General features: G+C 37.2%; 2 protein-coding genes across 7 annotated transcripts in view; one reads left to right on the top strand and one right to left on the bottom strand.

The window, feature by feature from the left end:
* The window catches only part of LOC105382854 (syntaxin-binding protein 5), a 182,338-nt gene that overhangs the window by 55,250 nt on the left and 105,791 nt on the right, over positions 1-21,297 (bottom strand). The window lies entirely within an intron of this gene.
* On the top strand, positions 1,375-4,560 carry LOC105381553 (basic juvenile hormone-suppressible protein 1). Its single transcript, XM_011551310.3, has 5 exons — positions 1,375-1,532; positions 1,838-1,971; positions 2,177-3,004; positions 3,082-3,239; positions 3,326-4,560. Exons 1-5 carry the CDS (start codon positions 1,388-1,390, stop codon positions 4,356-4,358), a joined length of 2,298 nt encoding a protein of 765 aa, XP_011549612.3. The 5' UTR covers positions 1,375-1,387; the 3' UTR covers positions 4,359-4,560.

Genomic DNA, 21,297 nt, shown 5'->3' with positions numbered 1-21,297 from the left:
TAAGTAAGCTCTTCCCCGTATACAGCTAATAAAGCTTTTCTAAAATAAATATGTAATCAGTTATGTAATCACTAATCCGCCGGAGGAACATTAATTTCCGGAACATGTTTGCTGAACACAGGAAGTTTGAGTAACCTCCGACACAAGTTGTAGTTGAAGCTCCAAATTACCTACGTGGCTTCGAGTATACTTGCACGTGTATGCTCAGTAAATTGGGACAGGAATGTCAAATATACTATATACAGGGTGTTGCAAAAAGGGTATACTAAGCCGAAACCTACATGTGCAGCATGGTATATCTAAGCCTGAAAATGAAATCAGAATTTGAAAATTCGCGAAAAAAAATCAATTTTCCATAGAAACTTTGTTAGTCACGTGACTTTTTAGTATGGAAAATTAATTATTTTTTTCGCGAATTTCCAAATTCTGATTTCAGTTTCGGGCTTAGATATACCATGCTGCACATGTAGGTTTCGGCTTAGTATACCAATTTTGTAACACCCTGTATAGGTAGTCTCTAATAATCATATTATAATACAATACTTAGTAGGAGCCGCTAATCACTACACTATCACTACACTGGCTATTAATGGTGTTAGGTTTTAAAAGCTAAAAAAATGTAGTAAATAGAGATGAGTTAGTTTTGTGCTTTGCTACAGTATGTATATATGGTTTCCGTAAAAATATTAACTCCAGGTCACCTAGAATGCTATCAAAGAATCTGGTTAGGATCTGAAACAAATCTGTTAGCATTCACGACACTGATACGAAAGAAAGAAGATAGATGAAATCTAAGGCACTGAAAACTTAAAATGAATTATACAACATCAAGTTAGTGATGGTTTGTGTACTGATGTATAATTTTCTAGCCATTTAAGCTTTGTTTTCTGCTTAAAAGTTACATTTAGTACATGCGGAACTACTTCCGATGTTCGTATTTTTACGTACGTGTACGTACATTTATTAACTACGTTATAAAATATCTACCTACCTTGTTATCAAGCCCCACGACAGAAGAAGGGCTTACAAATGATATGGAAAGATACCTAGATATAAATGTACTTTTCTTGATTTAATTATATCACAAAGGAACATTAACTTTATCTTAAAGTGGAATCCTTGAAAATATTCCAACACTTCCAGGAGGCAAAGTTCCGAACATCGAAAAAATCCTTGTCAAAGAAACCAGAGGACACATCCATACATTCAACCACTGCCCATCACAACAACAGATAACACTCTCCAGAGATAATAGGTGAAAACACACCTACAAACTTATCAATAACTCAACACAAACGAAAACAATCCACACTCTACATACAATAAGGGTTAATCGGTCGGCATTTGATATTGGTCCTACAGATATCCCGGTGGTGTATAAAAGCTGATGATTGCAGATGGAAGGCATCAGTCTCTGAGGATCCGTCTCAGCATGAAGTTCCTCCTCCTAGCTGCGGCCCTGGTGGCCTCAGCCTCAGCCCTGGTCATGAACGATGACAAGATCAAGATGCTTATCGGCAAGGAGCAGTTGGGTAAGAATATGTTTCTGATCACTGGACTAACCATTGCTGCCTATTAAGATATAGGCCACCGGAAGAAATTATCAACGAAAACTATCTTTTGTGGCTCAAAACTTACCAATAAGTGCATATTCACTGTATGCCTCCACAATATTAAAACCTTGTTTAGAGGTTGTTTAAATCAAAATCAGACAGACAGCCAACTGAGAGCGTTTAGCCTGTGTCTAAGTTTTGATCGCAACACCCTCAATATTTTGCAATAAGACCCCGATTCCGCTGGTCATGTAACCATGTCTAATGTTTCTTTTTCTCTTCAGACAACTTGGACATCAAGACCAAGGAGATGCTGATGATGCGGCTGCTGAACCACATGATGCAGCCCACCATGTACCGCGACATCAAGGACTGCGCCCGCGAGTTCGTGCTCGAAGACCATCTGGACAAGTTCATCGTAAGTTGGATATAACATGAGTAATCATCAATGAATCAATTATGAATAATTCCACTTATAATATCTGGAGTAGTCTGGTTTTGACTGAAGAAGCAGAGCTTTAATTTACGCATAATTCTTTTTTTATATGCATGTAAATTAGTTTGAAGAGCATGCAAAACGGTCAAACTTAACTGAAACAAACAAATGTGTCTTTCCCTCACAGAAGCCCGATGTGGTGCGATTCTTCATGGACACGTACAAGATGGGCATGCTGCCCCGCGGGGAGGTGTTCGTGCACACGAGCCGCAAGCAGATGGAGCAGGCCATCACCGTCGTCAAGATGCTCTACTTCGCCAAGGACTTCGACACCTTCTTCCGTACCTGCTGCTGGCTGCGCGACCGCGTCAACGAGGGCATGTTCGTCTACTCCGTCACCGTCGCCGTCATGCACCGCGACGACTGCAAGGGCATCATCCTGCCTGCTCCTTACGAGATCTGCCCCAACTTCTTCGTCAACAGCGACGTCATCCACAAGGCCTACATGATGAAGATGAAGAAGGGCATGATCGACCCTATGCTTCTCGACTACTACAACATCAAGCTCACCGACAAGAACGTCGCCATCATCGACAGCCGCAAGGGCGTCCGCCACACGCTCACCGACGAGGACCGCCTCGCCTACTTCCGCGAGGACATCGACCTCAACACCTACTTCTACTACCTGCACATGGACTACCCGAGCTGGATGATCACTGAGAAGATGGACAAGGAGCGCCGCGGAGAGGTCATGATGTACAGCTTCCAGCAGCTGTTGGCCCGCTACAGGCTCGAGCGTCTCTCCCACGAGATGTGCGACATCAAGCCCCTGATGCTGTCCAAGACCCTGAAGACCGGCTACTGGCCCAAGATCCGACTGACCAACGGCGAGGAGATGCCCGTGAGGATGAACCACAAGGTCCTGCTCACTGAGGACAAGGTCGAAATCAAGCGCCGCATCGACGACATCGAGAGGATGATCCGTGACGCTATCCTGACCGGCAAACTTGAGATGGTAAGTTACTACTATATTAGACTAATTTAATACATACAGATTTGGTGCAAATTAATAATGATAATTTGCTTAAACAGCGCGACGGAACAGTCCTGAAGATCAAGAAGCCCGAGGACATCGAGACCCTCTGCAGGCTGATCCTGGGAACCCTCCACATGAAGGACGACGCTAAGGTCTACCACCTCATGACTCTGCTCAAGAAGATGATCACTTACAACAAGTACAACGTTAACACGTAAGTGTCTCCCAGCGCTGTTGCAAACAACTAGTGTCAGGTCATTTAAAAAGGAAGATGTATCCTAATATATTATTTATTTTCAGTTACACGTACATCCCGACCGCCCTCGACATGGTGCAGACCTGCCTGCGCGACCCCGTGTTCTGGATGCTCATGAAGCGCATGACCGACAACGTGGTCCTCTTCAAGAAGCTGCTGCCCGCCTACACCCGCGACGAGCTCGACTTCCCCGGAGTCAAGGTCGAGAACTTCATGACCGACAAGCTTGTTACATTCTTCGACGAGATGGACATGGACATCACCAACGCCCTCTACCTGGACGAGGCCGAGATGAAGAAGGAGAAGTCCGACATGCTGATGGTCGCCCGCCAGCGCCGCCTCAACCACCACAACTTCAAGCTCACCATCGACGTCGTCTCCGACAAGACCGTGGACGCCGTCGTGCGCGTGTTCCTCGGCCCCAAGTACGACTGCATGGGCAAGCTCATGGACATCAACGACAAGAGGCTCGACATGGTCGAGATCGACAGCTTCATCTACAAGCTCGAGACCGGCAAGAACACCATCGTGCGCGACTCCATGGAGATGCACAACATGATCGGCGACAGGACGTGGACCAGGAAGATGTTCGACCGCTCCCTAGTTGAGACCCTCGGCTCTGGAGACCACACCGTGACGGAGGCGTGGTGGCACCGCGCGCGCACAGGCTTCCCTCACCGCATGCTGCTGCCCATGGGCCGCCGCGGGGGCATGCCCATGCAGATGTTCGTGATCGTGACGCCCGTGGTCAAGGACAAGCTGATGAACCTGGTTGACATGGACACCATGCGCGACCGCAAGGTGTGCCGCTTCACCGTGTGCATGGACACGCTGCCGCTCGGCTTCCCCTTCGACCGCGAGATCCGCATGGCGCACTTCTTCACCAACAACATGAAGATGACCGACGTGATGATCTTCCACAAGGACATGGACACCATGAACGGCAGCAAGATGATGGACATGACGCACATGGTGATGAAGCGTGATGACCTCACCTACATGGACAAGGACATGTTGGTCAAGAGCCGCTTCCGCGACGCCTTCCTCATGGACGACGACCACATGACCCGCATGTGAGGACACCACAAACAACCCAACCTTAATGTTATTTATTAAGTAATGGCAGAAAAGCAAGATAAAAATCCAATTTGCTGCGGTTCAAGTGAGACTTATTAGTACTATCTAGAGTAGAAATGATCGATCGACGTGTGCTTTGTAATCGTTGTTAAGAGCTTTAATAAGAACTTAAGTCAAACACTGCAATAAATTTAATAATAATAATATAGTTATTTTATTTGTACCTCAAAGTACACGCGGGTCACATCACAAAAGAAGGTCACAGAAATAAATAAGTTAGGAAAACGAATCTCAAAGGAATTATGACAAGTTAACAAACAAACCTCAGACAATGACGAAGGGACTTTGGGAAGTTTTCCAAAGGTTACAGAATAGCTTTAACAACTTATCTTGTTCATCAGATACTGAAGTAGGTACTTAGTACATAAGGATGACTAAATATTGTTTTTATTTATTTTTAATCTAGGCATACTCTACCTAATATAACATTTGTATATTCGAGTCCCAATATGTGTTTAAAACACGTTAGAAATAAACTATTTATGTATTGTAAACATTTTCAGCAATTTGAAAGCGTGTAAATTAATTACAAAATTATTTCAGTGGCTCCACACTAACGAAGTAACCAAGGTTTACCTGACTATTGTAAAATTATTGTTAGTAAACTTTGCATGATAAAGTTGCTCCAGGAAAGTTCAGCTGAAATAACGGAATGCAAATGTGGAATTTCAAAACTTATCTGTACGTTCATCATAATAGAGTTTATTATTGAGCAATATTGCATGTACCCATGTTGGTTGCATTGTACTTCCTGTTCGGTTGCTAATTGGATCAGATATTCCGTTTCATTTTAATTAAGAGAATTCGAAAAAAATGCACCCTCTTTTGTTCGCTGCCTGCGAATAGTTGGGTAAAAATGTTTGCATATTTCCTGAGTACAGTGAACACAGTTAATCTGGTATTCGGCTTTTAGCTACATCAAAAAACCAACAAAGGATGTTACGAGACTGTAACATTCAATGTATGAATACGGAAAAGTTTTACAATTTAATTACTTTGTCGTACTAAAACAAAGTCAGATTTTCATATACATAGATATCCCTTGTATGGTACATACATTTTTTCAAATAGCATCAACAGTCAATTTTATAAAACAGCTCGTTATTAATATTTTATAAACGCTTGGAAATTTTATTTCTACGTAAAAATATATCTTTCCAGTTAGTTAAATTCAAATAACACGGCCCGCAGAGGCGAACAAACAATTAACTCTGTGCAAAGAAAAAATACATTAATTTTAAAATCCGCAACGAAAACAAAGATTATACAGAAAACAATGCTTTTTGAAACTAGGTCGTACAACAAGTTGATAGCAAGAGCTTTTTCAAAAATAACATAATCCAGACAAAAAAAAAACACAATTATTCATAAAGTTATACATAGCATAACTTACTACGTATTTTCTCTTTATATATAGTACATACAATAAATGCAGGGTGTAATTTTATAAATGTCCTTCTCTTTGCAGGTCATTGTGCTTGGCATACTGTGGAAATGAATAAACTGTGGTTCAATACATTTCAGACACAGGTATGTATTTAACTTTATTAGGAGACACCTATAATTTTCTTTTACACATATTATTGAGCCTAGCACTAGATAATCGTTTATACAATTAAATAAAGAACGGAATAAAGAAAAGAATATAGCATTACATTATAATAACATAATGGTTTTTCATTATAATCATGTCAGTGATTGTTCACAAAGTTGAGATGCGGGTCCTGTGTTGAAAGGTGCTTTGGTAAAATGTTTAGTTGGCGGTGTTTGTGAAGTACACACACTGAGCCTTTGTGAGATCGGCTACGAAGAGGGAGGGATAAGGAAAATGTTTAATTACATATTGTTATCTAAAAGTTGTTTATTATGTCAGAAGTTATAATTACATTAAATCGTATGGATTGGGAAGTTTTTTAACAAATGGTCGTCTATTTTTAAAGCATGACTAAATACAGTGGGTTGTACTTGTACTATATCTAAGTTTATTGGTACTACATTTGTGTTTATGAAATATTCGTAACGTTCGTAACTAAGGTGGTTGATCGAGGTACATGTTTAGAGCTTGGGCTTCTTAAAAAGTTAAAGAGGTTATTCAAGAAATAATGTTAGTACTAAATCGTATTTACTAAATCCACTAAAAGTTATAAAGAACTTTATGCAAAAACCTCAAAGACTCAATTAATTCTACTTTGAACTAAAAACAATTACAACTCAATTCTAATGGGTTTCGCACAATCAAACAACGGCTTCCATACAACAAAACGCTGAAAAACAAAAGAGGACCATTCACACACAACATCCTATTGTCTTCGGTTAGTGAATAAATAAACTGTCTTTGTATGCTCGAGGTCGTATGTCCCTTACACCCCATAAGGATGGGGGGTAAAAGGGGGGTGATTGAATGGGTTACACCGACGTATTATTGATGAGATCACTCATCCATTCAGTCGGTTGATGTGCCTTTATTGATAACTCTAAGCGATATCTACGCGTACCCATTAAGATATTGGTCAGTGAAAATTGTCTATGGCGGAATGAAAATGAATGGTCAATTACTATAACTTTGGAACTAAGAAGAGCATCTGGTATTAAGGAGAGTGGGTGCAGTAACGCACCTCAGCCTACCCCGCAATTCCTTAGTTATGGCAGCAGTGTAAAACTTACATAGTTGCAATAAACATATTACTATTACTATTACTATGGTATCTGACTTTAAATTTCTTTATACAATAAAACATTTAACAGATTTAAAATTAAAAGTACTTATGATGACTAAACTTGGAAAAGCTTATCTAAAAAACTATGTTCAATCAAACCAATCAATCAAATTCAATTCCCATTAAAAAGCTATCAAGTACAAACCAGCTTACGTTCCGCCTTAGATCCTAGAGGATCTATTGGTTGCGGCGGCAGACACACGGCCGATTGATAAAAATACGATCACAGAGCTGTCACTCGCATCGCTTCCGATCAACTGACGAACTAATCTTCCAGGAAAAATCTAGAAATGCCGACTAGGACACCACAGATCATGTGGAGCAGACATCTCAGCATTTATTATCCAATAGCACCAGTGCCCATGGCAAGTCAATCTCAGATCAATTTGTCAAGATATAGGGAGAAGTAGGTACCTACCTACTTGCTAATACCATGAGGGAGAGCTTGCAGTGCGTCAGATATTCATATATAGCGTTGACATAACGCTAACAATAGAGATGTAATGTGATTCGCGAATTTTCGCATATTTTTCGATATTCGCATACGCAAAAATTTAATTTTAGTAGCGAAAAAAACTAGACTTATATATTTTTTACAAACAATATTTTTGACAGCACTCAATAGCTTTTTGTATAAATCCGCCTTTTTCCTTAACTTCTTAAATTATTTTACCTTCTGTACGGTAACGTTAAGTATATAATTAAGTCCACTGTAGCCTCACTACACTGTGCCGAGACCCAGGCGGGTCGGGTGCAGTATCCACCTGTCAAGTTGACAGATGGTTCAGTGGCTCGCTGGATCACTGAGTGGCTCAGTCGAGGGTTATTAGGACCGACCCACCTGCGTACTCCGCTACAAATGACTAGGATTATAAGTGTATTTTACGATGTATGGGTTATGGGTGCGTCCATGGTGTAACTAATCCGGTGATATTCTTTAGCGGTATCAAAATGGAATGGCATAGCAGAAAATATACGTTTTAGTGTGTATTAAAAACAACTAAAATTAAACTAACTTTGCTTACTGAATTTTGGACAAAATTGAGAAAAACGTTAAACGTTTGATTTCCTCTAATTGCTTCATCATAATCACTTACAGAGGACTAAGGTTACCGACATAGCTGTCAAAATATGCAAGCTGAAGTGGCAGTGGGCTGGTCATATCTGCCGAAGAACCGATAACCGTTGGGGTAGACGAGTTCTCGAGTGGAGACCACGAACAGGCAAACGCAGCGTGGGACGCCCTCCTGCCCGCTGGACTGACGACCTTAGGCGGGTGGCGGGTAGTGGTTGGATGAGGAAGGCCGAGGACCGAGTGTTGTGGCGCTCCTTGGGAGAGGCCTATGTCCAGCAGTGGATGATTATTGGCTGATGATGATGATGATGAATCACTTACTCGTAAAGGTTAACTTCTAGATAAATAAACTAAGGCTTGCTGAATAAGAAAAAGAAGGCAAAGAATGGCAAAAGACCACAAATTACTGCACTGCACTATCCGTTGTAAAATGTATGAGAGTTTATTATATTTCCGATCGTTATTTCGCTCTCGCGGCGCGGCCCGGCGGGTGTAGCGTGAACTGTGAATATGTATGAGAACTCAAATAAACAGCTAGAGAGACTTCGCCCATTATCCGACATTATTATTAAAATTATGCAGCAATATTCAAATATTTTCAGACCCACTTTTATTGTGTTCACTCGGAAATGCTAAGTCGTTATTACGAGTTATGTTTAAATAGCCCATTAGAGTATTCTTCAGTTAGCAATTTTCATCTTTAGATTTTAATTTCTTTGAAGGAAAATGATATTTTTATTATACGAGCAAGGTACCTTCGCCTTATATTCGCTATTTAAAAACTTGCTTTTCAATGATAGTGTAGCAAAAATATTTTGCAGAAGAAATATGCCCTACATTTCATGTCAGGCGCTAACCACAAAACACGATGCTTCTTACTCAATTTTTCTCGAACAATACAATCATGATTCGATATAACAATCCAATTGTTGTGACAAATAGCAGAACGGGCCAATCCGCGGGTGCCTGCGCCGAAGTATTGGCGATGATTGCATTTCTGCCAATCTCGCAATATCTGTAGCTGTTTTGCGGAAGTTAGAAGTTTATAAGTTTGTTGTTGCTGAATACTGGACTCCTATGAAGTGAATCCAGTTTTGAATTTGGGGCATTCGATCTTTTGAAACGCGTTGACATTTTGGACTTTGCAGGGCAGGTAGAAATCTCTCTACCACCCAAGTTCGTTTTATGTTGGTAGAGAAACTTTATAGTATAAACCTTTTCAGAAACGTGTACATTGTCTATTTTAGCATTACTTTTAAAATACAAATTACTTATCTCTGTTTTTCAATAACCAAAACACAACAGAGCTCGCAAAGTAATAGCAATGTTTATGAAAGCTCACACAAACATTATAACCGGAGAGTCCACAACAGCAAATTGAGCAAACATCAAACAGAAGGATCGCAATATGACGAGTCGCTCGAGTGTGACAGGCGAGGGGGTGAGGCAGCGCGGGGGAGGGTAGGGTTCATACTGAACATCAATATATAAAATGCCTGAATTGACAATAATTCTAGAATTCTAGACTTCTAGATTCATGCCGGCAGGAGGTGATACTATTCGTACTTGTAAGCAACTTTTGTTCTTGGGAACCCCATAATAAAAATTAACACAGCCAACACTATTTGTAAGGAGAACAAGAAAATACAGTCGCATTTAAAAAAAAAACAATAACAATAGTTGTTTAGAATGAAGAGTCATATCACCGTGCGTCGGGATGAAGTTGGCTATCGGGACACCTGTAAAAGGCTCATCGTAATTTTTGTAAGTGGTACTGAAACTGAAAGGTGCATAGCCTGCATTGGTTTGTACTCTATTTATTATTGTTCAGTTGGCAACCCTAGCTGCACACAGAGAGGGGGCGATGGTCCAGTGATGTTGGTTATTGGATTCTTTTGTTAAAGAGTACCTACTGCCGCTGCTTGCGGGTGTTTGATAAAAGTGCATTTTCTTTATTTGTTTCAAAAATTTACTGTACACTGTCATGTAGAGAAATTATTTTTTTTAATAGCCTAATTTGTGTCCCACTGCTGGGCAAAGGCCTCCTTATATTTGGTCCATCGATCGCGATCCTCCGCCACTTCGGACCACTCAGGTAGGAACTTGTCCAAGTCGTCCCGCCATCTCCGCCGAAATGTTAAGGAAAATTTAATATGAAGATACTGAATCGAATTTGACCGACATGAGTGACAAACTGAGGGACTGCACCAGCATAAAATTTAAACAATCGGTTTGGTTTACGACATAAACTAGACACACGATAAACATAAATTTAGGGCTGTGTGCTTTGTCATATACCCGTGAAATCTGATTTAAACTTTGTTATATAGTAATAAAGGATATGTCTATATACATGTTGTATACGACTGTATCTGGCATATCGTATTAGATGTAAGACCTTCTTTCAATGTATCTTTTAAAACTGTAATAATAAGTATGCTGTTGGTGTATCTATAATAATAAATAAATACATACAAGAGAGCCTGAAAGGTGAACATAGTATACCTATTTTAATGCAAAATATTAATTATTATCACCAATGTCTTTTAGATAGATAGATAGATAGATAGATAAAGCGTTTATTTGATCCACTTTTAGTATTCTTATTTTTTACTAGTGACCCGCCCGGCTTCACACGATTGCAATTATTATACGTCACAAACCTACCTCTTATATTGTATCTGATTAAAACAACCATTTGCAAATCTGTTACCAAGTTTAAGTACAGACAGCAGTAACAAGCGTCTTTATCCCATACTCTGTAGTGAAGGGTACAAAGGCAAAAGCCAATATAAGTACAGTTAACCGTCCTGGAAATCAGTCGAGTATTTTCCTCTAAGCAAATGTTATTGTATACGGAACCTACATCTAGTGGATATAATAGTGATTGTGTCGGATCAACTGTTGCGCTTCCGACCCAGTTCACTCCAACACATCGGGTATCTTGTGTGAAACGGAAATCTATATTAACCAATATTGTAGAGGTATTATCTATTGGGCTATTATCTGTATTATTGATAATCGGAGCAATTATAAAACAATGAAGCTTAGTAATGCTTACGTTGGTACTTATGATAGACGTTAAATAACGTTAATGGGAAGAATTCCTATTACAGCAATATTCGCATAAAGAAATGGATTTCATATTTCATAGTTTTTTTTATAGACTTGCAGAATTACTATATTTTATTTGCGGCAGGCTGCAAATGGATGCAATAGTAGATAACTATCTCTGAAAAGCTATCGAGTAAATAATATTGTCAATGTGATATGTGTATCTGATGCTGAATGGATTTTATCAATGGGCCAATCAGTTTCGTTCATTTAGCTCCAATCATAAATTTGCATTCACTCTACACACGAATCAATTTGCTATTGTGCAAAATTTGTTTAACATTTAACTGGCCTCTATAATATAATTTTTTTAATATACAATTTGATTAACAGTATTATTAAAATTATTTAAAATGTTAGGTATACGCTCTACAGGTACAATAAAAATGTTATGCTTTCACCATACCTAGAAACATATAAAATTACAGGTAGAATCTTTAGCTCCAATTTCACAATTGTCGGTTAAATCGTAACCAGGTATTGGTTGATCAATTATACGTCATCTCCATACTAAATTCTTGACAGATGTGTCAAAAGTCAACCAATAATACCTGGTTATGCTCTAACCGACTATGGAGAAATTGGCACTGTAGCTCTTTTTGATTTATTCACAGATTTGTCTTATTTATAAAGTGAATTCTCGTTTCAACAAGGAGGCCGCACTAAAAACACAAACGGGCGCAAACAGTTCGCAACATTTGAAACTTTTCGTCTCCTCAACAAAGAGGCCTTGTCGAAGCGGCTAGCTGGAAAACCAGGAGTTCACTCTACCACAGTTTTCATGACTTATAATAGTTTTCTGTGGAAATGATTTTCCGTTTCATATAGTTTTAAGTAATAATTGCTCCTAATTCTGGAAAACAAACTTCTAAGACAAGAGCAGTGTTATAATCAATGGCATATGATTTTCATTACCAAATGGCACCAAAACAACCAGTGTTTTAAGATAGGTATTAGATAATTTAATCCATGTCTTATGTTACTGTTGCGCCAAATCACCTTTCCTATATATCTCAGGCTTATCTCAGGTAACAAAGACAAATAACTTGACAGGCATGCCTAATTGTTTTAGTCCGATGCTTGTTCGTCTAATTAGCAAGCGAGACCGCTCCATGTTTGAACCCACAGTCTCAGAAACTGGCTAAGCGTTACGTTTACATGACAATGGCCAAGTTATTATAAACATATCGTATATTTGTGTTACAATAAACCTTGTGTAAATAGTTAGGTATATTATAATTATGAACGTTTTACCAAGGTTGCCTGTAAGAGATCGTTCTTAGCGATACTAAGTCTAATTTATGTGGTGCATATTAAAGTTCTATTCTGTTCTATGAACTTTTTAAATATCGTTTATTTATAACTCAAATTATGTACGTAATTATCTTATCTCTAAATATTATATTAAGGTACAGTCACTTAACATTTATATGGTATTGAAACGACTTTTAAAAATATGAAAAGCCATAAAATGTAAGCTTATTCGATTTCAGAACCAAGAAACCATGGATAACTTTAGAGACACCTTGTTTAAAAGAGCTTTGGAAGCTGTTCAGTACATAAGTCTTTTATGCCATTACTTGATTTTTTTTTTGAAAAATGATACGATAAGGAAAAGATACTGTTCTGAATGTACATATAAATATATTTTTTGTTTATTGCCTACAGACTAAACAAAGGAGTCTAAATTAAATAATTTGAATATTTTCCGAGAGCAGCCTGACTAAGCTCGAAGCCCTTAATTAGAAGTATGTACATCGCTGCTCACTTTACTCACACAAAGGAATACTCACAACACATTCCTCTAAATTAACTTTTAACAAATTACACGCCAACCTGAAAATTTATCAGCTTGGGGAGTTTGGAAGAAAATTAAGCATTAAATGAAAAGCCGTAGAGTCGAGTTTAATTAGTTATCGAGAGTCGGTTACGTCTTTATAAGTCAGAGTGGTGGAGAGGTGCGTGGGCAAATTTGCATACACGGAGCGGGGGCGCGGGGCGTGAAATTCATTATTACGGTCACACCCGATCCCGACCTGTTCATTTTGGCAAAAAGTGTTGAAGAATTAGATTTTTGCAACAAGAAAAGGATAAACAGGCACATTTTAAATTTGAATAAATTACAGCATTCGATAAAATATTGTTAAAATTGATATAATTGTGTTGTAAGTATGTGTATGTATCAGGTAAGTATCCCGCAGCAGCCGTTTGAATTTAATAATTGCTAATTATTTCTGAAATCATACGAACTTATTCCTCCATTATTGGCCATTATTAGTTTATCAAAAATTTATCAATATTTAATTACTGTAGGTATTGCACTGTAAGTGGGGTATCTCACCTGAAACTTCATAACAATACCTCTCAGTGCTTTAGTAAACCAGTAACTAACTCCTCAACTTGGTGAAATCTCATTAATAATTCAGTTCAATCTTGAATCTTATGGCTCTCAAGATAGGATCTACAGGTGTTCGGTATTTCTTCGATCAATTTTCCCACCAAGTTGATAAAAGTTGTGGTGCGGGAGAAACAAAAATTATTTTGATACGTTCTGTGATTACCTCTAATGAGATTTTGCGACTTGGTTTAATTGGAATCGTGCTCTGTTTTAGAATACCTTCGTATTATTAGCACATTTTTTCTATGGTTTGCCCGTAGCCAGTTTCATAATTAAATGCGTGTATTCTTTTTGTACCTGAAACAAACAAAACATAATAAATGAGTATTGAATTTAAGTTTCCAGTTTTGTCTTATTTTAGGGTATCTTTGTGCCAAATTTTCTATATTTTGTGGTGATTTTGTTACTGCATACTGTTAAAGCAGTTATAGATTTATAGATTGGTGCAAGAATAGCAGCTGACGGTGACATTATTTATCGTCATCCGTTAAACAATGATTCATTAATTAAATTTGTAATATTCTAGGTACCAATAACTAAATATATTATATTCTGTTCAATAAGACATAGCGTAATTAATAAGTAGGTCGTGTGGAAAACTACCCTCCCCTGAGACACTGACAATAGTCGTGATGGGCATTGTCCGCGTCTCACCACCCGACAAGCTGACAGTCAGACTATCTGACAATGTGACAGTTAGACTATCTGACAATGTGACAGACTATCTGACAGTTGGACGGCTATGGTGGTAATCGACGGTTGAGCGACGATTGATACTTTTCCTTTTATCCGTGTACTCGTAATAAATAGTTCATATCTGATATTTAGTTCATACTTTTTCATATAGAAATATACGGCTAATAAATAATATACGACATATAGAAGGATACGGCTTAACCAGGATATTAAAAATGACATATCTAAGTGTTTGTTAGGGTTTATACGCATAAAAAAAAAATTGATAAAAATACGATAACTTTCAGGCAATTTTCCAGCCGAATGCTTTACAGGCTTAAGTTGCTCATAAAAATACTTTCGTCAAGTTTTTATCGTTAAATCCAACATTGAATATGAATAGAACATAAAGTTCCCCGTCGTCAACATTATCGCGAGGTGGCCATTAAAACTGGCTGACAATTTCCGAACACAGGCCTATCGTAAAGCGGCCATAATACACATCAACATTATATGTTGGGTTATTGCTGAAACAATTTGGGTTGCGGGCTACCCGTTTGGCTTTAATATTATTCTCGTCCGTCCCACTAGGTATTACATAAAACTATTTACCTTTTTGGCTACAGTACCTTCCGGCTAAGTGAAGGTATGGTTACCAAAAAGATCCGGTGAGGGTTGGTTAACTTGATAGACGGTCATGTCCAGACTGACTCTGACAAGCTTTTTTTCATGTAACTTAACATTGTTTCACAATTAATTTATTGGGAAACTAGCAAATTCAATACGGATCTAAAATAATCCAATGTGTTTTTCGAGCATTTCAAATGACAATAATCGCGTGGGAATGAGAAGCTTTAGTAAAACCTGGTATAAAACACGACAAACTTTTTTTACATAAGGTTTTTCTTCTTATTTACTTCTATGTATAAAACTGGTAGTTCCCGGCGCGGTCGCCTGTCACCTCATCAGGGTGTCTCGGTGTCCTGCTCCTTCATTTGTCTCGTGTCGTCGACAAGAACGCTCCTTGTAATACCAGCTCATCGCGTCACCCGCCGACGGGTTTATTTTTATTCACTTTATTTTCCGCGAAGGTTTCCTAGGAAAACTATTAGTGTATTTTCGGCATGAACGTTCTTTGTTTAGACCACAAAGTAAGAAAACTAAGAAATTTCATGACCGTTTTTAAATATTCAAATTCAAGTAGGTAGGTATTGATTACATAGTTTTTTAAAGTGTTTCTCTATGTTACGTCGTAAGACGTAAAAATTTTCCAATGCATATACACAAAAATATAAAATAAAATATTAAAAAAAAATTATGATACAAGCAGGACACAGCATGCACAATACACATAGAAAATCACACATTTACATTAATCAAATACAAAATATGTTAAGTCCTCGATATCAATTTGACCAACAAATGAATCGGACTCAAAGTTAAGTTAAGTAATAACTAATATTTATACTCCTCAAGATATTCAGAAACTTTGTAGTAATTTTTATTAATAAGGAACTTATGTAGGTGTTTTTTAAAAGTCAAAATATTTCCAATGTCACGTAGATCATCAGGTAGCTTGTTATAGATCTTTATTTAAAATTATTAATTTTTTCAGCTAAGTTTACCACGCCGGCCGGTGTTCTAACAACACGATCTGAGTTATATCGACGGCAATAATAATCACCACAGAAAACATCATTCTAATTATATTGTGAAAACAATTTAAGAATATTTTCTCATAGATTAAGCAAGCAACAAGTTTTGCTAAGAAAGGGTCCGAAAGACAACGTCGACACAGGCTCAACCCTCATCGGCATTTTCCGTCTATTTATGACGGAGATAAATCGACTTTCGCAGCTGAGTGGTGATGTGTCACATCTCACACCATCTGTTTGGCCACTAAGTTTTATTACATACTTTCTTTAGATAGGTACATAACATGTGTTTCATGAATCAGTGTTCAGTGTAACATCAGCTGGAATCCATTTGTAAAATATTGTTTGACCCAGAACTCTCTATTCAGGTACGTAAAATATTTATACATAAAATTGTCGGTACACGCACAGAGGTCGGTACCGCAATAAATTATAGGTGAATGTAAAGAAAAAACGGTTACAGCCAGCCAGCTGGGTCGCAAGGGAAATCACCGCCAACAATAATCTATTACCGAGATTTGCGGGTCATTCCGATGCGATTCAATGCTGACTGAAACTGATTCAATTATTTATTTAGCTAAGTAATAATAATAATAATAATAAAAAACCTTTATAAATACGCTTATTAATGTACTTAATTCATTTAACGAATCCAAATCTTGAGATGACAACGATATCGCAATGAGTGTACCTATTTATTTTTCGTTGTAAAAATTTAATGCTACGCAATTGACTTTTTCTATCGACAATCTTTCATCAAAACCTAGGTAGGTACTGGCTGAATCTGCATGAGAATCGACAAGGTTCGAAAATGGAAAAGCGTGTAGCTAATTCTTTTTCGTACCTACAACGAGCGCTTCGATTCAAACTTTTTTTTATTCTGTGTAGTTTTTTAATGTTTCACGTGCGTGGCCGGATACAGGCTGGTTCAATTTGTGCTGTAGACCTTTAGATACAGTTTTTATTTTTTACCTGCGCCGTTTGTTATTCAATCTGTGTACGCCTCTACGCCGGGCTAGATTGGAAATTAAATCTAAACGCGGGCTTTGTATGTCGCTTGGTTGGGTGGCTAGGTATTATTTATAAATTTATTATTCAAGCGTACCTATCGTATAATACACATAGTGCTTAGTTAACGTACAAGAGCTTCAAACAAATTTTGTTTGGAGTAGGTATTATGCAAAACTAAATTTCATATGTAGTCCGTATGCAATTTTAAATGTATATCTAAACATGTGCTGAACGTTACTATAGAATGCTGCTCATAGGTCCTGTAGAAGGAAAAACTTCTCATGACCGATATCATATTTTTTCGATCGTATGCCATTCATCCTGTATAGCTTGTACTCGTCACAAATATGCGGCGGAGGTACCTAACAGCCAATCAGGAGCGTATATTTCAAATATCGAATTCGCAGCGTAACGGAATCCCGCGACTGAAGTCTCTCGACCGAATATAGCGCGTTCGAATTTTGCACGTTTCAATGACTCTGGAATGTTCGTTTCAGCTTTGTATCCGCACTGATTTAGTTCGCGATCGAATGGGGATGTGTGATCGAATAGTTTTGATTACTGTGCACGTGAGTATCGGTATCCATTATCTTCGTATGTAAGTATGTTTTGACAAGTTACAAAATTTACATATTAATTAACACGACTGTGCTGTGCAAGTAAATAAAATACAAACTGATTCAATAAAAAAATATATAGAACATGTACAAAGCATTCGGCGATCCCATTGCACTTCAGTCGCAAACCACCGACTGTCAAACTGTCGAAGCGAGAACAATGGCGCCGACGGCATGACAGATCTGACAGTTGGCATAACTGACAGGCGAAATGGCAACGCACAAAGGTGCGAAAAGCCTGATAAAGTTAAGCCTACAGGTTTACGCAAAAATGTATTGTTTGCAATGCAATTTTGTCGTTGATGTTTCCACAGCTTCGGAAAAACGGTTGTATAAAGTACGGGGACTTTATATTTATTTCCTTACTAGCAACATCAAACGGTAAACGTCACAGTTGATCCGGCTTAGCTGTGGCTGTGGCTTAGCGTTCTGAGAAAGTTGGCGGTCAATGGACAACATTTCAAAAAACTAAAGCTGCTATAAATCGAAAACCATTTCGAGATTTAGCTCTAAAGGACACAAAAAAAATGTTTTTGTATTTTTTGGATGTATCATTTTCGAGAAAATCATAAAATAGTAAAAAAGTGCTGATGACGTCATGCATCAGGTGCGATGCATTTTGATGATCAAAGCCTATAGATTTAAAAACAAAGTAACTGTCACTTTCATTTTTGATTGAATTTGACGTTTTATCGTGACGTTGTTGTTTATTTGGGTCATTTTCATTAATTCTGTTCTGACACTTTCTGACTATTTTTTTATTTATTATTAACAGATGACCTCTATATAATATGTCCCAGAGCATGCCACCGCCTACACAGCTGAAAAAATGCTTCTGCTTATTTTTTTACATGATAAGTACCTACTTTCCATCATCAGAAATATCAATGTCATTTGAAAATGACCCATTTGTTGGTTGGCATGTAAACAAAGTTTAAATGTCACTTGTCAGTGTCATTTATGTTTTTTTTCGAGACTCAGGCAATAGACAAAAATAAAAATTGAGCCTAATATGTGACTTCACTTCCGGTTTTAAAATAATTAACTTTAAAGTTAAAAATAACATGCAAAAATTAATGTATATACAAAATAAAAAAATACGGGTCCACTAATTTTCTATAATCTTTCCGAATAGCTAATAAAAATATAGGGTAAAGAAAATGAAATGTTGTCCATTGTTGGATGCACTTTTCAATCCCGTCCACCCTGTATTTTTTAACCGACTTCGAAAAAAGGAGGAGGTTCGCAATTCGTCTGTATGTTTTTTTAAAGGACTTTTATTATAAATTTTTTGTGACGGTGTGAACAAAGTTGCAGATTTAAAATATCTATGGCTTGGCTACATCTAACTTACTATGAGTTCTTAAAAATGATCTTGTATCATTGTATATAGTCATATGAATATGATCTAATGTGAAACAACAATTGAAAATGACCGTTTTTTATTGAAAAAAACACTGTTTTACGGCAGCAAACGGAAACATGATTTTCAGTGAAATTATAATTACAAAAGCAACACCGTATTAGAATGTACAATGGCTGTTTGTCGACGGATCACGCAACAATGTCAGGTGTTTTTGTAATAAAACTGAAATTCAGGTTTCAGCTGTTTTTATTTAAGGGTTTCAGGTGCAAAATGTGATTGTTTTAGCAAAAATAACAGTGAACAGTTGACTGACTTTGTACGTACCGTTGTGCATTTGTAAGACTTAATTTATTTATGATACGCAAAAATAGGGTGATTGTATCTATTTATGTCAGTTTTTCGCGAGCGCACGCACGACACTGCAAATATTTGGTGAACGTGCTCCATTCGAGTAAAAAACACATAATATCGATAGCTTTTGTCAACATTTACAAAGCTTAACAAGCATTTTAATGCAACGTATTATAAGAACCATTGCGCTCAAATAGCAATAGCCGTTATTTTTTTTACATTTACAGCTATAATTTGACAAACACATACTAACATATGGCTAGTAATCATAATATATATTCATATTCGTATACATATTTTAGTATCTTAAACTGCTCACATACCGCCCTAACGTCTTCTGTACCACGGTAAAGTGACATACCCGACATTGGGCCATGTCGCCTGTATCTGCGAGGGTTTTGTCTTCTCAAGCCGAGATTTACGGCCGGCGTAAACAATTTACTATGCTCTAAATTATAATTGAATCGGCGGCGTTGTCGGCTGGCGCTGACTCGAATAGGGAGTTATTTGACTTCGTTAACAGTGCGCAGTGTGTTTGTATGTTTATGTCTCACTCGTTGATGGAACACCAGAAGATATAGGGCGGGTCGCTCAGCTTTATATTTGAGGAAAAAATATCGTTACAATGTTCCTTGTCATACCAAACTTCATAATATTATACATATACCTAATTTCTTATTATATCACAGGTATTATTTTTAGAATGTATAAAAATAACCTTAGTCCATAATGAATTCTAGTATTAAATTCTAAATTTATTTATTATAGTTTTAAATTCTAAATTTGCATTATATATACTCTAGTATTCTTACACAATTAATGTTATATAATAATGTACATAATTATAAGCGTATTTATAATCGTACAATATTTTAGGGAAGAGCATCTACTCATCCTAAGCTACAGGTTTTCCACCTTTTTAGGGAGTAGAGACTTGACCCTTGTTCTACTATATAATTGTATAACAAGAATGTAAGAATGTTTTTTGAAATAAAGATTATGAATTATGAATTTGAATTACCTACTTCATGTATACATATGTACAAATAAAATTTATATAAATATAGAAAAATATGCAATTAATTGACGGTTTCTGATTATACACTTTGAAAAAACAAAAGTGTAAATATAAAATATAGTAATAGTTACATAATATATACTTGTTTATATGCGACTTTACATGTGATGCATATTTTCTAATGCATTTAGATATTTTTCCAAAAGTTCCGTTTCACAGGAAAAGCTTTACAAAAAATACCCGCTCAATCAAGGCTTAAAAAAGTTTAATTTCGTTTCGCTGGTTGTTTGGCAAGCTCCATGCAGCGGGTTCAGATTCCTATAATCCACGATATTAACGTTCAAGCTCTTGTTTTTTTATAATTTTGTAGAAACAGCAAAGTTCTGAAATGGGATTAGCATTTAATTTGTTGCTCGAAGCTGTTTTCGTTCATAGTAACTTTAAGTAAAAGGTTTGTTACGGATTTGTATACATTAAAAAAATATTATATGATTATCCTTTTAGCCTCTTTTAGCCATCGTAGTTGACAAATGTGAGCCATGATGTGCAAGCGAATCTGTCCTGTGATATATCGTTTCCCAAAAAACAACTGTTGCCAAATCTGCAATATCGTTAGCGGATTTAATTAATTATCTATTCACAATCACCGCGGTAACTAACTAGGTTGGCATGATGCCGAAACAAATTTACTTCATTATAATATTACTTTCTGTTGAAAACTAACAGTTGTATTTGGTAAAACAATGTCTGAATTTGTATTTATTTGTTCATTTTTCAGTTGCAATGTAAAAAAAGGAGAATAGGTTGCCTCCTCGAGTGACGTATAACGTATACCTGTGAATTTAATTTAATCTCGTTGTATTCTTAATTATTAAAAGATAT

The sequence above is a fragment of the Plutella xylostella genome, chromosome 23, assembly GCF_932276165.1.
Source record: "Plutella xylostella chromosome 23, ilPluXylo3.1, whole genome shotgun sequence".
Lineage (NCBI taxonomy): Eukaryota > Metazoa > Arthropoda > Insecta > Lepidoptera > Plutellidae > Plutella > Plutella xylostella.
Note: the sequence above shows the minus strand (reverse complement) of the source record. Positions and strands in the feature narration are given on the sequence as shown.